This window comes from Seriola lalandi, unplaced genomic scaffold, assembly GCF_002814215.2.
Source record: "Seriola lalandi dorsalis isolate HSWRI2012SDOR001 ecotype SW California unplaced genomic scaffold, Sedor1 jcf7180002054425, whole genome shotgun sequence".
Lineage (NCBI taxonomy): Eukaryota > Metazoa > Chordata > Actinopteri > Carangiformes > Carangidae > Seriola > Seriola lalandi.
In genome coordinates this window covers 366,406-380,890 of record NW_019524978.1, presented here as the reverse complement: position 1 = coordinate 380,890, position 14,485 = coordinate 366,406, and the positions used below count along the sequence as shown (strand labels likewise).

The 14,485-nt window shown below is 42.4% G+C and overlaps 1 protein-coding gene across 2 annotated transcripts in view; it reads left to right on the top strand.

Moving 5' to 3' along the window:
• zfpm2a (zinc finger protein, FOG family member 2a) overlaps positions 1-14,485 on the top strand; it is a 120,078-nt gene that overhangs the window by 33,831 nt on the left and 71,762 nt on the right. For both annotated transcript variants that reach the window (XM_023410404.2, XM_023410402.2), the window contains exon 3: positions 6,866-6,967. In XM_023410404.2, the coding sequence (XP_023266172.1) occupies positions 6,866-6,967 (102 nt within the window). The remainder of the gene's footprint in view (positions 1-6,865; positions 6,968-14,485) is intronic.

The following is a 14,485-nucleotide window of genomic DNA, read 5'->3' as shown; positions in this document are numbered from 1 at the left end:
CCCCGCTCACCCCCACCTCTTCGTACCCCCCGGTTGCGTGGCTTTCACTACCCCAGGTGTCCCCACTCTTACAGGCACACGGATGCCATAAATTTGACTTTTTAATGAAGAACCTATGCTTTGAATGTCTGCCTCCTCTCTCTCCTTTCAAAGGGAAAATTGTTTAGAATTATTTCTTCACACTTCTAAACTGATGTGCCTCGTGGGATTACATTATTGAAGAAAAATAAATCTTTCATGTTTCAGGTAGGCTATGCCCCGGTAATCGTATCAATAATGTTTTCCTTTTGTTCTCCGGAAAAAGTTGAACGGCACAATTGTTCGGAAATTGCAATTACCAGCGACGCCTCGTTTGCTTTACCCTTTGTCTCCCTCGTAATGTGTCCTTACTCAAACTTCAAAGTACAATGTATGGTCTTGTAATAACCCAGTAGCTATGAAATAGATGGTGCAGTACACATTGGTGGTTACAGCAAGGGGAGGAAAAAAAAAAAAAAAAAGTACAACTTCTGAAAATCTTCAAAGCGCCCTGTCAGAGCCGTTTGATATTCCTATTGTTTTGGATAAAACCTTGTGAGGGACTGGGCCTCAAATCTCCCCTCCGTTCCCCATGTTTATGAATAAAGTCAACACTAAATAGCAATCCCAAATGTCAAATACTACTTTTAGGGGACACTAGTAATCTGTTCTTTTCCATACACAAGCTAAGTCAGATTTTTTTTATTGCTCTGCTATCTAAGCTTACAGTAGCTAAGTCTCCCATTGCCTCCTAAGACCTAAATGATGTACTATCCAAATTTCCTTTTTCCTCATGGCGAGTTGTGCGCAATCATCAGGTGTAGTCATTTTCCCCATGATCCCTTCCTCAATTAGATCTATTTAAAACTAATGTCGGAGTGGCTTAAATTTACCCCACTTATGTGAAACTGCTGTGAATTAAACAGGACGCAATCCTGGCGGCATTAAATGGTTTAAGTGTGTTATTCCTCGACTATAGGAAGAAAAAGAGAGCCCCTTGATTAACTAAACCCTCTCAAATGTGATGGCGTGCTGTAATTAGCCCTGTGCGGACTTGAACGTGGGTTTTAAAGCAGCCACTCATCCCATGGCCTTTATCTTCTGCTGCTTCCCGGAGAATACGGTCTCCCGTGTAAGGTTCCTCCACTGAGCAGTGACTCTCTGGTCTTAGCTTAGCCTTGTATCTGTGTAGTCACTCTCTGAAATGGGCTTGTCAGGGGGACCTAAAACCTCCATTAAAAGTTTCAGTCTATAATAGGTATTAAAAAGCTGTAGGAACACAAAGAGGAGTACCAATTTTCATTAACATATGAAGCACTTATTAACTTTGATCAGAGTGCGGTGAAGTAGCAAAGCCGCTTAAAGGCGCAAAGGTCAAGAAGTTGAATGCCACCAAAGACTCAGCCATTTGCCTTACCCTTGCAGAAAAGGGACTCCCCAGATAAGTGCATGGAGCACCTTGATGTCCCATCTTGGTCTCAGGCTCGGGAACCTCTAAACTGGGTGATGGTTGACTCTCTAACCTGTTCAGTTAATGGTGTCGTGGCGCTCACTGGTTTTTTTGGGGCGTCACATTGATGTGGTTTGTGAATGGATGATGGCATCACATACAGGAGCCTGTCAGCGCACAGACGTCACACCGTGAGTGTGATCGAGTCTTCAGACCAATGAAAGAATCAATAGTCATTGTTTATCATGCAAAAAAAAAAACCCAGGAGAGTTTTTTCTTTGTTTCTTTTGAAATCATTTTTAGAATAGTAAAAAGTGGAAATTCTCCAATAATTCAAAAACAGGAATTTATAAAAAAAAAAATAAATGTGTTCAGCACAAATATGTTATTTCTGCTTTCCTTCCTGTCAATCATCTTGCAAACCCTTCGCGATGGGAAGCAACAAAGTATATTTAGAGGTGCTTGAACATCACTTCATTGAAGCATTTCCATTGTATTCTACTTTAAACTTCAACTCCTCTAAATTTCAGAGTGAACTATTACACATTAGACAGCATCGGTACCTTCGGATCCTAAACATATCATCAACAATAAATATGTGATGTATTGTCGTAGGTTAAACTACCAAGCTGCACATTGAGGCAGTTAGAAGCAGCCCCGCCTCCAGCAACCTCAACATCAACTGCAATGTCAATGTATCAGGTACAACAGTCCAATGATATATCAGGAACACAGTAGAACTGCCTTTACTTTTGTTACTTGAGTATAATTTGATGATGATACTTCTATACCTATAGTACAACTTTGTATTAAGCAGAGTATTTTCACACTTTGGTTTTACTACTTTCACTTAAGTGAAGGATCCGATTTCTTCTTCCACCACTGCCCTTCAGATTTATGTTGTGAGCAAGTTTGGGAACCACCGTTCAATATTATCAATAAGATAATGTGCAGACTTTAACTATTATAGTCCCAGTGGATGAGGAGAAATGTACAATGTCTCAGTGTCATGGCTGTGAAAAGAAGCAGTTTGGTAGAATAGCAGAGCCCCAGAGAGAGGTAACACTGATTAAATGCACATGGAATTAGAGGGGGGGTCTGCCTGTACCAACCAAGAGCTTTGTGAGGGGAAAAAAGCCCCCTATCTAAAGAAATAACCTTGACTCTCCCTTGTGATTAAACCAGAATCTTACCTCAAACAAGTTCTCCTGCTCGGTCAGTTTCACGTTTATGGAGCTGTGCTTGTGAAGAGCCCACAGACGAACACGCTGACTCCACAGCAAAGATTTATACTCTATTGACACACCTGACTCCATTATTGTAGGAAAGATACCTTTTTTTATATACACTTTCTTTTTTTTTAACTGAAATTGTGAAATTTCACCTTGCTGTTTCACCCCCTCTTTTATTGTTGGCTATCTGTGAAGTTCAGCACAGGGTGTTGCCACAAGCTGTTCCCTTTCTGCGTTCCAAGTGTTGTCTGATGACAAATGACTTCCTTAGTTAGCTCTGACAGTAAATTTACATGTCATTTCACGTGTCTCATTTCCTAGATGTAAAACAATCTTTTTGTTAAGTTACATTACATGAACATTTTCCGCTCAAACCGCCTGATTCTGATGCCATTTAGTGAGTGGATACAGGAAACATCAAGGGCAACTAAATGTGAACATTTGCACTCTCCTGCACTGTTCCTCTCAAATTACAGAGTTATAATGTAGGCAAAAAAAAACATTTTATCACAGTGGAAGTGACAAGTGAAAGCTCAGGAATCTACACCCAGGACTCAACATCGCAAATAACAAACCCACCTTGACCCCTTGGAATAACCTCTCAGTGGGTAATTTGAACTGCAACAGTCAGAGACTTACAGTAACAAACAGAAAGTGCAGAATTAATTATGGCGCTCTTTGTGTAACACAGAAGTAATCAGAATCTCCAGCAACAGAGGAGGAAGATCTCCTTGGCTCTTTCGCCACAGCTGCCAGTGCCCAGAATGGTAAATGTGGAATTTTAATGCACAGTTGATGCTGGAGAATATGGGGAAATGCTAATTTGTGGTGCGATAAGATGAATCGAGTCATCCCTTTAGCCCCATTTGACTCAGTGGAGGAAATTAATCATTAATGTTTGTTAAGTATGACAATCTAACTGGGCCAGATCTACATGCTCAGAGACTGAGGCAGAGCGAGATAAAGACCCAGGCTGCAGACAGGGAGGAAAACTGCCAGATTCTGTAATGATGGGAATTTATTGGCATTTAAAGAGACAGTGGCAAGGCATTTCACTAATAGCCTCCCTCCATTGGAGTGCTCTGCCTGCCACAAATTGCATGCAATTCAAACCTATTTTTCAGATAGCAGAGAAGTCTTACAGCTATGCTTGACTTTGGTGAAAAAGGTTGCTTCCTGGAATTGACTTTATCTGTTGCAGCATAATCTGCATCAACAACCAAATATGCAATATCAACTGACTAGCACTACCACTGCTGGGGGGACAACAGGCGCCCCCCCCCCTCGTAATATTACATTCTGCAAATCATTACAAACTCCAACACTGGCCAGATTGTGATGGGTTCAGAAAAGTGGCAGTGGGTTAAAGTCATCGAGTCTAGAATTCAGTAACATACAGAACTGTGCAATCCCATACCAAGACTTAAAACTACTTATACTCCATTTTGCAGAAATTGCGACCTGTCTCTAGACTCAGTGGTCAGGATTAGAGCTCTCAGAGCTCCTTAAAGTCACACACACAAGAGATTGACATTTTCAAGGGCTTCTTTGGCAGAGACAATGCTAAAAGGGAGAGAAAAAGCCAATATGACTTTGTTGCTACCTTGCTGGAGGAATTGTTTGTGTAAATCGCCTATAAGCTTATTGACCTGAATGTGTGGCACGCTGCGTGTGACTGCGATTTGGCTAGAGAGCTGTCCTTTGATAGAGCAGCGATAGGGCTGATTTTAACAGCTCACTGGCTCCTCTTGCATGCCCGCCAACCCTGCACCCAGCAGGCCGCCTCGCCTCCCCAGCCCTCCCCGTCCCTTCTGTTCTCCTCAGCCATCCCTTGCTCAACCTTAAGTATCTCCATTTGATTGCACGGGGAAAGGATCCTAAGCCAGATGTAAATTATGATCTAGACGATAATGTAGAGGATGATCACTGACAATCTGTCTCCCTTGATAAGACTGCAGAGGGTTTCAATTCAAATGATAAAACAGTCTCTATTTCCTGTAGTGGACCTCTGTGAATGAAAATGGAACACCTCAATCAATTTATTTTTATATCAGAGAGGTCAAAATTCCTATGTCATAAACCATAAAAAAGTAGGTCTCCATATTCCTTGTATTCCAGGTTTTATCAGACTCAGACTGTACTGTGAGCAGACGAGTGCTGCTCCAGCACTTCTTCCCCCTGCTCTGCTTTTTCCTAGTGACATTTGTGCAGGAAACTTCATCAAAGCCCTGTGACATTGTTCCCTTGTGAGGTTGCCTGGGCGATTGTGTTTAAAATGCATTGCAAACTGTGTTAGATAGACGGCAGAAAATCCTTAATCACTGCTTAATTAAGGAATCATCTTGTAGCTTCATTTCCCGGGCTGTAATTAAACACTTCCAATACGTTTCGTTACAGGGCTTAACATGTTCGCCTGAGATCAAGGTAGTGCCTTTAATGTTATCTTGCCAGCTTTTTTTAAACTCCGCTCCATTGGAAGGAACTGTTGATATACGCCTTTGTTATCCTCGTCATAATACGAGCCTAGTATGCTAAAGAGGTTCTCCAGGCCCAACAATAAATAGTGGGGGAATTTAGTTGAGTGGGCTCCCTGATAATATACTGGGAGAGAGGAGCAGTGGGGGGAGAAATCGCCAGCCCAAGCAGACACTTGCATAAGCAAAACTGGGTCACAATGACCTCATGTACTGTAAGTAGGACATTTCTGCAGACTTCCCTTCAGTATCACTTTTTTTCTTCATATACATCTCCTCTTTTAGAGTGAGGCAGAAAGCTGACATCCTTTTGGCAATGTTTGCTACCTTCTTTGAAGTGAGCCATGTCAAAAAAAAAGCTAAACAAGCATGGTGTGTGTGCTTGATCTGGAGATTAACCTAACTGAGGACGGACGGCGCTGGAGTGAAGTAGTGTGCGTCCCGTGGCAGTTGTCACTGGAAATGTGATAACTAACACTCTGAAATGCGTTCTGGGAGCTGGGGTGTGTGTGTGTGTGTGTGTGTGTGTGTGCGCGTGTGTGTGTGTGTGTGTGTTCCGACACAGATGTGGTAAACAACCGTATGACAACAGCATGTATGTACAGTATGTGTTGTCGTATGTGTGGTAGGTATGATGTGTTTTATTTTTAATATGTTGTATCTTAGACACAACTTAAAAATATATTGTCTTTGTCATCCCAAAATATTATAAATCCACACATCCAGCACTTTTTCGCTTGTAGAGTGTATGAAGTGTAGTAATCCATTGTAGTAATCCAGGCCTGTCCTTGACCGTTCACTATTGGGTTTAAAACATCAAAGGGATGGAAACGATATGGCGACAAAAGTGAAAGAAATGTTCCTCCACAAACCATCAACTACCACTACATCCCCCCGAGCAGGTTTGCCCGAGTTTGGAGAGACACTCTGTGCAACCACTGTGTCAGCCACAGCAGATTTATTTAGAGCACCACACTGGGGGCACCTACGAAACACTGATTTATGTGCCTATAAGCTTTGAGTACAAACTGTGCTTACTGTAGACATGCAAAAAAAAATGTTATTTTAATTTTTACAGTAAGTCCATCTAAGAACACAACAAGCACTGCTGTCAGCCGCACACTCAGAGGCGTGGCCTGTTTAACGAGCTCTTTAAACACTCACATCCAGGAGAGGTATACCCAAATATCCCTGAGCATGGTCTGTGTGAGCCCCGAGACTGTAAATCAGCCCTACATCCTATAACACACATTCTAACTCGCTCCACAATAGATCAAACGGTAATAAATAGCCACCTCTCTCCCACACATTGCTTTCCTTCCTGTTCCATGGGGCTTCCTCCTGTTCCTGCAAGCACTCATGGGAACGCCTTTTACATGAAAGTGTGCAGCTGGACCTGGTGAGCTCACAGCAAATATACATGTGCAGAACGACATATGCACAAAAAAACACACTTTCACAATAGCTTGCACAACATCTGATTACGACACAGGGAGCTATCACAGAAAAGAGTTGTAAAACTGAACGATCCTTATTGGGATAATACCCTGACTCCATCAGAATCTACCCTTTGGAAGGGCAGCACAGCTCCACAGTGGGGTGCTTAATTAAATTAGGTGTCTTGAACAATACATTTGTAAGAATTTCATGTCTTGTGTGCTTTATGGAACTTAATTCTTTATGTTTTGCAGGAGAGGAAGATGGCAACCGGGAAGCGGGCGAGTCGGAGATGGACGGGCAGGGCGAGAAGACCAGGCACACTGCGGTGGGGCCAGATGAATGGGATGGTCCAAGTAAGAAAAAGTCTTCATATCACTTTCCTAGACAACACATCAGACAAAGTTATTGTAACCAAACTGCAATGCACGTTGCATAGTTTGAGGTAACATATAGCTTTTGGCGTTGAATAGAAAAGGAGCAACAGGAGATTTATAAACACTTCAGATTCAAAAGTAAGAAGCATTATGTCTTGCATGGCAACTACAGAGGGTCAAATGAGCCAGAAGTCTTATGCAATATAACTTTAACTGTACGCACATCCACCGTTCAGTTAACAGTACCACATTACCAATAAGTGATTGCTCAAAGAGGCAGGTTTTTTTTATTTTTTTTAAAGAACCCCATAATGCGATGCAGATGTAGCTACATTTTATCCTCTTTTGCCCTTTTACTCAAAATAACTTCATCAAAGTGATGGATAATACATCGAACAAGACTGTTGCACAGTAATTACTGCTCAGCAATAGCCTGCACCTACGCTGCTGAACACACAAAATATGATTCCTTTTAATGCATAAAATGACCTCAAGAATTTGTTGCAGGTACATGCATTTGTAAAAAAGAAAAAAAAAAAGAAGAAAAAAGAAGCGACAGAGAGAGAGAGAGAGAGAGAGAGAGAGAAAGGGAGAAAAAAGTGGATTTGGGCAAGTTGTGCTTGCTAGCTCGAAGCCCCCCGGGGTGTGTATTTTATACTGACAGTGAATCAGTGTTATCGCACCTATCAGATAATGCATTTATCATTAAATTTCACATTTGCATTTAAATCTGGGGAAGGAAATGAGCATTGCTGGCTAAAGATAAGAGCGCTGGGACGACAGTAATAAACCATCACTGTGATCAGTCAGGAGACAGGGCTGAGGGGGTCAGCTCAGAACTATGGGGGCCATGACAAAAAGAAGGCATCACATGCGGAAAAAGGCCCTTTTTGGGCGAGAAAATGCTGAGCTTAAAAATACTCCTTTGAAAAGGGGGGATGGATGTAGCATGAGTAGATGTATGACTGACTGTAATTATGCTTCCCCCTTCTACTTAGCCATCAGAATGAGAATTAGAGGCTCAAAAACTCAGTGCTGGACAGGCAGCGGAGGGAGAGAGAGGAGAGGGAGACTTGAGTTTTATGGGAGTAAAGTGTCTCTTGCGTACACTGAGGATGGCTGAACTGCAGAGGAGGTGATGTGAGACATGATGTCCATTTCATGTTTTACTAAACTACAGCCTGAGTGCTTCCAAGTTATCAAGTGACATCCAGTCTGAGGACTAATTTCCACTGTATTACAAACTGAGAGATGACGCTCAGTGCAGGGCTACATCCAACTTAAAGAAACACGCTTCAATATACGCACATGTTCGTAACCAACATGTTACCACGCGTGCAATTTTCTCGACATCTCTATGATACGCCAACCAATTAGTGAGTGACTTACACTGAGGCATTCGTGCCCCTCCTCTGTTTTCTCAATGGGCAGCATAGAGTGGGCAGAAATTAATCTTGGCGCATAATAATGCCATTCACTCTCCCATCATGGCTGCCATGAAAGGTCATTTCCCTTTTTAATTTTTCCCATTGTGCTGGAAAAGTCAGATGGGCATGTTATAATTTGAATAAAGAGGGGAATCAGACAATCAGATAGGAACATTTGAAATGACATGACTTCCTGTTCAAAGCGATTAAAAGCAAATTTATTTAGTTTGAGACTGTCTCCCCTTTAATCTCTTTGTAAATGTTCTGATAGTTCAGCATTCAAAAGTTCTTTGTTATTCTTTGGCTTAAGTTTAAGCAGGTGTGATTATGATCACCAACAGATAATTTTTAATCACTGCGTGTGTGCATCTGAATAGGATGTGTAATGGCCATTACATAAAAAGAGAGTGAAGCCTTTTAATGAGGTGGGCTAACTCGGAACATGCCCACCTGCTTTGGTGATTCTATTGAAGCACCTCCATACCGTTTCCCTTTTGCTGAGTAACAACAAAAGCCTTTACAATCTACATCCTGTAATTGAACTTTTTTTTTGTCCCTGCATTTCATCTCCACTTTAGTAACTCATGTCAAGTGCTGTCCGCGATTGCCCCCCGTTCTCTGATTGTCTTTCTTTCTGGAACAGCAGAGATCCGCACTGAATGACTCACTATTAATCTGATAGCTGGCTCTTCTCTGTTGTTCAGAGCGCTGGGTCTCTGATGTGGAACACCCAGCGAGTTCCCTTTCTCTCCCCTCGTCTTCACAAGTATGTCCTTAAGCAAATCTGCGCGCTGATCTTCTGTCTCATGTTCATTTCTCGTCACGGATGTTTCGCAATCAGCCGCTGATGTGGGAGATAGCGTGTCATGCTATTCTATTCATTTTCATGGACTGGCAGTGATAGGAATCTGACTCTGTCTCTCTCTCTCTCATTCTCTCCCACTCGCTCTCCTCTAGGCTAATTGGGAATGGTGTGTGTTAGCTAGCTAACTCTGCTAATGAACTTGTTCTCAGCCTTATCTAAATGCTTGCTCATGTAAACCACACCCCCTTATGAAAGTCATGAAAATCCAGGGTTCGTTAAGAGCGCTGTAATTGTGATCAAGGCAGTTTCCACTAGAAGTGTCTGATCTGTAAAACAGCACTTTGTTTGGTGTGATATTTATTTATGTATTTATTGATTAATCTGCTGATTAATGAAACAAGATTAGAGACTGATTTTGCCCTTAACTATAGAAACATCACAGATCCCAGTCTGATTTGATGAAGTTTGGCTGATTACATTTATTATGTCCCGATGAATACTACACTGGTTATAAAGAATGACCATTGACCATTCTTTTTCCAACTTCAAGGAAGTCGATATGATGTTGCCAGAGTGCCCCTTTAACTCATAGAAAACTAGAGATTTAAAACAACATGCAAGCTTTATTGAATTTTGAATTGAATTTTTATCTGTGACTAACATAAAGCATGGCATGCTTTCTGCCAATAATATCTGTATTAATAAAAGCACAGATGCTAACATAGATGTCAGTTTGCAGCTTAGGTGTTAAAACTCTAGATCCCACATTGTAAATGCTTAAAGTGCTAAATGCTTCATCTTTAACTTCTAATGTCAGTAGCTGCATGTTACTGCCTCGGCATCAAACACAGTGACATCAGGATCTAAGATATTGCAGCACATACACTTAAAATAAGGCACACAGCAAAGGAAGAGATGCAGGAAGAGGAGCTGAGTGTGACAGAGCGGTAACTGAAGCGATATGATCACCTTGTCCACAAATCTCTTCTGTTGGCTGTCCCTGACGGCCGGCGTCGCCCAGCTTGCTCAGCTCCCGGTGCCAGTTGGGTATCGGCCAGGGCGAGGCAGGGGTCAGCTGAAGGAGTGGCCATCTGAGAGTCTACCTGACGGTCAGACACAGACGGAGCACAAGCAAAGAGAGCCCCCCTCCACACACACACACACACACACACACACACACACACACACACACACACACACACACCACCCTGAAAAATGATATCCAGTTTCATCCACCCCCTTTTCTTTCAGCCCTTTCAAGACATCAAACATGCACAAGCTGAAAACGCAGCTTCACTCAGATGTAAAAACTCTCGAATCTCAATTTTGGATCCAGCCAAGAAGGGTCTGTGGCCGATCCGTCTTCTTCCAGTCTCCAAAAAAAAAAAAAAAGAAAAGAAAAAAGAAAAAGAAAAAAAAAACAATAGCCATTTCAGGTTTAATGCACATATGTCATGCTAGAAGAACTGGAGGACCAGATGGCCACGGTGCTGTGGCAGGTGCCTCAACAAATGTTTGCGGTTGCCCGTGCTGCTATTTATATCATGGTGAAACACAGACACGCAAATATTTGCAAAAGGACGGTGGGCCCTTTTTGTCGGGAGTCAAAGTGATCACGGAAATAAACAGATGGGATTAAACCTTTTGGGCATCAGTCACCTGAACTTTGAAATTCCCTCAGTTCATCCACAGAAATTTAGTGGAAAACGGGGAAACACAAAGATGAAGGTGGTACCAATTAGGTTACTGAGAGTCTGCAATCAACAGTTCATTAAGTATTGCTCATATTTCTTGCATTTATGTTGCAGAGGCTTTTTGCCATTTGGCCCCAAACGAACTGAAAGTGAACTGACCGAAGCTGCAGCACAAACACAGAAAAAACTTTGAAGTCCTTGAACAGCGACGCTCCATTTGAGCGCAGTTCAGTCAGGTTGCGCTCAGTAAACAAGGCATTTTCTAACTCGGCACCCAAGTCCATTATAAAGTCAGGGTGTCGTCAAGGAAGGAGGGGCGAGCCGAAATGAGGAAGAGAGACAAACGGAGCACCCAGATGCAGATTAGGCTGCAGAAGATGAGGGTGTAAAAGGGATTTAATGGTAGGATGGATTAGAGAAATCCTTGTAACAATGTTAAATAATTATGGTTCCAGCCGAGATCAAAGCACCATTGATTGAACCCCTCAAGCCTTCAGCACACAGAGTCTTGGAAAGCAAAGATTGGTAAACTAGTGCTCAGACCACTCCGGCTGCTCCAGTTAAATTGGATTGGAAATATTAGGATATAGATGAATCCTTCAGGAGGCTTTCGCAAAGCTTTTGTCACCGGAAATGTAGCTTGGGAACGGTATGAAAGGTTTGATAGTGTACTGTCTCGACAGAATCATAAGACGAGGGTGTCGCAGCTGTCTCCACTGATACCTAAGCGTTTTAAGTAGACTTATAGACACACTTGACTGTTATATCAGCAAACTGAAAACTTTCAGAGCAGGCTTTCATTCAAGGTTTTATTTTTTTCCCCCCCCTCCGTCTTGTAATCAAGAAATTTGGACGTGCATCATGGCAATTCTCCTTTAAGAAAAGGAAGGTTTTATCTCACTGCTCCAGGGGTTTATTCAAAGTCTTCTGACAAGTCTCACAAAACATGAATGACACTCAGATTGCTGATACTGATGATGAAAGTCCATCATCAGCTTCTCTGTGAGTTCTGGGCCCTGAGTGATGTAAAATTAAATTGCAATCAAAGCGCTATGTGTAAACATTGTCCGCCTTTTTCCAAATACATTTTATTTCTTAAGAGGCTGTTGATGACGGCTTTTTACTGTATGGATGGATCACCTGTGTGCAGAGAAAACACCCTCCCCCAACACCACACACATGCACACTCACAAACTCACAATGTGTGATTATAATGATGAAATATGCAACAAGAGATTAGACAAATCACTGTACTCCTATGCTGCATCGCCTTGATGCAAATTTAGTCACTGATCCGCTATACTAAGAGGCTTTATGAAGGAACTTCATGGTTGTTAGTTATATAATCTAAAATAGGGCAAAATGCAATCACTGTTCTTATCATTTGAGGAAGATGTCACTATATTCAGTTCTAGTTTTGTGTGGATACGTGGGATGTGGCACACTGAGAATGCCCTTAATAAGATAATTCACTTCCAACCATTTTGTCTGCATTTCAACCGAATTTGTGTCCACTCACAATGCTATCTTTCTGCTGCGATTACTATATTTCACATGAACAAGTCCAGAGAAGAAGAAAACGAGTGCTGTTGTTAAATATGAGGCTGACTTAAAGCGCAGCTGGTGGTGGTGTTTCTGCCCCCAGGGACTTGACACCCATTGCGTCAAACATATTCTCTCTGAATATGTTTGTTCTGCAATGCGCCTCCCAGGCGCTGTAGCTGCACACGTTTTTCTAAGAGGTATCATTGTAATTGGTTGAATATTTGATGTGTGTATTTAACATTAACATGGAGACACTCGTGCAAGCTGTGCTAGGGGGATATAATACTGGGTAAACTCTGGGTTGCTCAACTGAAACTTACTCGCATGTGGAATGTTTCATTTCTTTTGGCCTTTTTTAAATAAAACTACAGAGTACATTTGAGTGACTTTGGTTTGTAGTCTTCTTCATGCATGAATTTTCAAGGCTTTCTGTCAAATCTGGATGCAAGTGCTTGAGATAGAGCTCAGTTTCATATGCATGACTGTTTTACTTTCATTCACTTTGGTGTCTTCACATTATTTGGCCATAGGAATGCACTCAGTCCCATCCAAGCCACATCTCCCCCAAAACCCCAACCCCCTACTCTGCCTCTCCCCTCGCTCTCTCACACACACACACACACTCTTGCACAGCCTTCATACTGATAGGTATTGATATCAGAACAGTGCCCCCGCATGTGAAGGCCTCCCATTGGTGATGAACAGCTGGGCCCAGCTTGGCCCGCTGGTCACGCCAATTCTACCTCCTTCTATTTTTTCTGTGTAGATGTGGTGGGGGGTGGGGCCCACTTGTCAAGTGAATTAAAATACCAAATAATAGTAATAATAATGATAATAAAAAGTTAATAAAAAATGGCATGTTCCTCCCTGATTGTGCGAGTGTTGTGGTATTCAATTATGCAATTTTCATTGGCATATTAATCATCTTTTCAACAAACAAGCCGCCGTTAATTAAAGCAAAGCATGGATAAAGACGTGTTGCCGGATCATCACTCCGTTTATCACCGTGCACAGACCCGCAGTTAAGTAAATTCAGGCTGTGAGATGAATTTCAATCGTCTCCCTGTTTCTTCCTCTGTGTACTTGTGTGCGTGTAGTTAACCATTTATTTATGCACATTGTATTTGGAGGTGGGGTTAGTGACGTTTGATGTCAGTGTGTGTGGGAAATTGAAATCTTTTTTTTTTTTTTTGTAAAAGCCGTCATGTAACCAGCAGTTGACAATGACTTCAACTGTTGAACACAGATCTCTAATTCATGTGGCAGGTTTTTCTTTTTATCCCTTTTTATTTTTCCGCACAGATTTGAATGTTAACTCTTTGATTACGACCACCGCCGCTCAGATTAGTCAGAGTGACTGAGGTTGAATGAATTTGGATTTTTCCTTCATCTCCCAGTGGCCACACTGACTGAGTAAAGGAGACCAGTGGAGCTGTATGACATCTCTGTACACACAGGGCAGCTCTGCCCGTTCTCCTTGTCTCCTTTTTCTCTGGCTTCTCGTGCCGCCTCTGTTCCTTGCTCATTGGTGGGAGGGGATGGAGATTATTCAGGATCTGGTAAGATATGGTCTTCTCTCTAATCATAGCTCACAGCTTCTACTGTCATTCAGTCGCTAAATAGAAGTGGGGGAAACGTCTTGGTGAAGGGAGCAGCCAGACAGTCATGCAAGTACTTGAGTTCCGCCAGCAGAGAAAGAACTCGAGGCATCTGTACACATGTTGCTCGTCCCTGTCCCGCATTGTGGAGCAACTTTATCAGCGCCAACCGCTCACCCACTCGCTAAACTGTAGGGCCAGTCGCCTCTTAACTTAAACATAAGATCTTTGTGGTTTGAAGCACTCGGCTGCTCTGCGCCCAACGTGGATCTGAAAGGCAAACACGACTCCAGTGTCGCCGTCGCCCATCACAAAATCACACCTCATGGAAAACTTGTTTCTGCTGTGTTAGCTTGAATCTAAATGCACTCAAACAGACTGTTGCACTGAAGCAAGATTCAAACCCCCACCCCCACCACCGCCCCCAC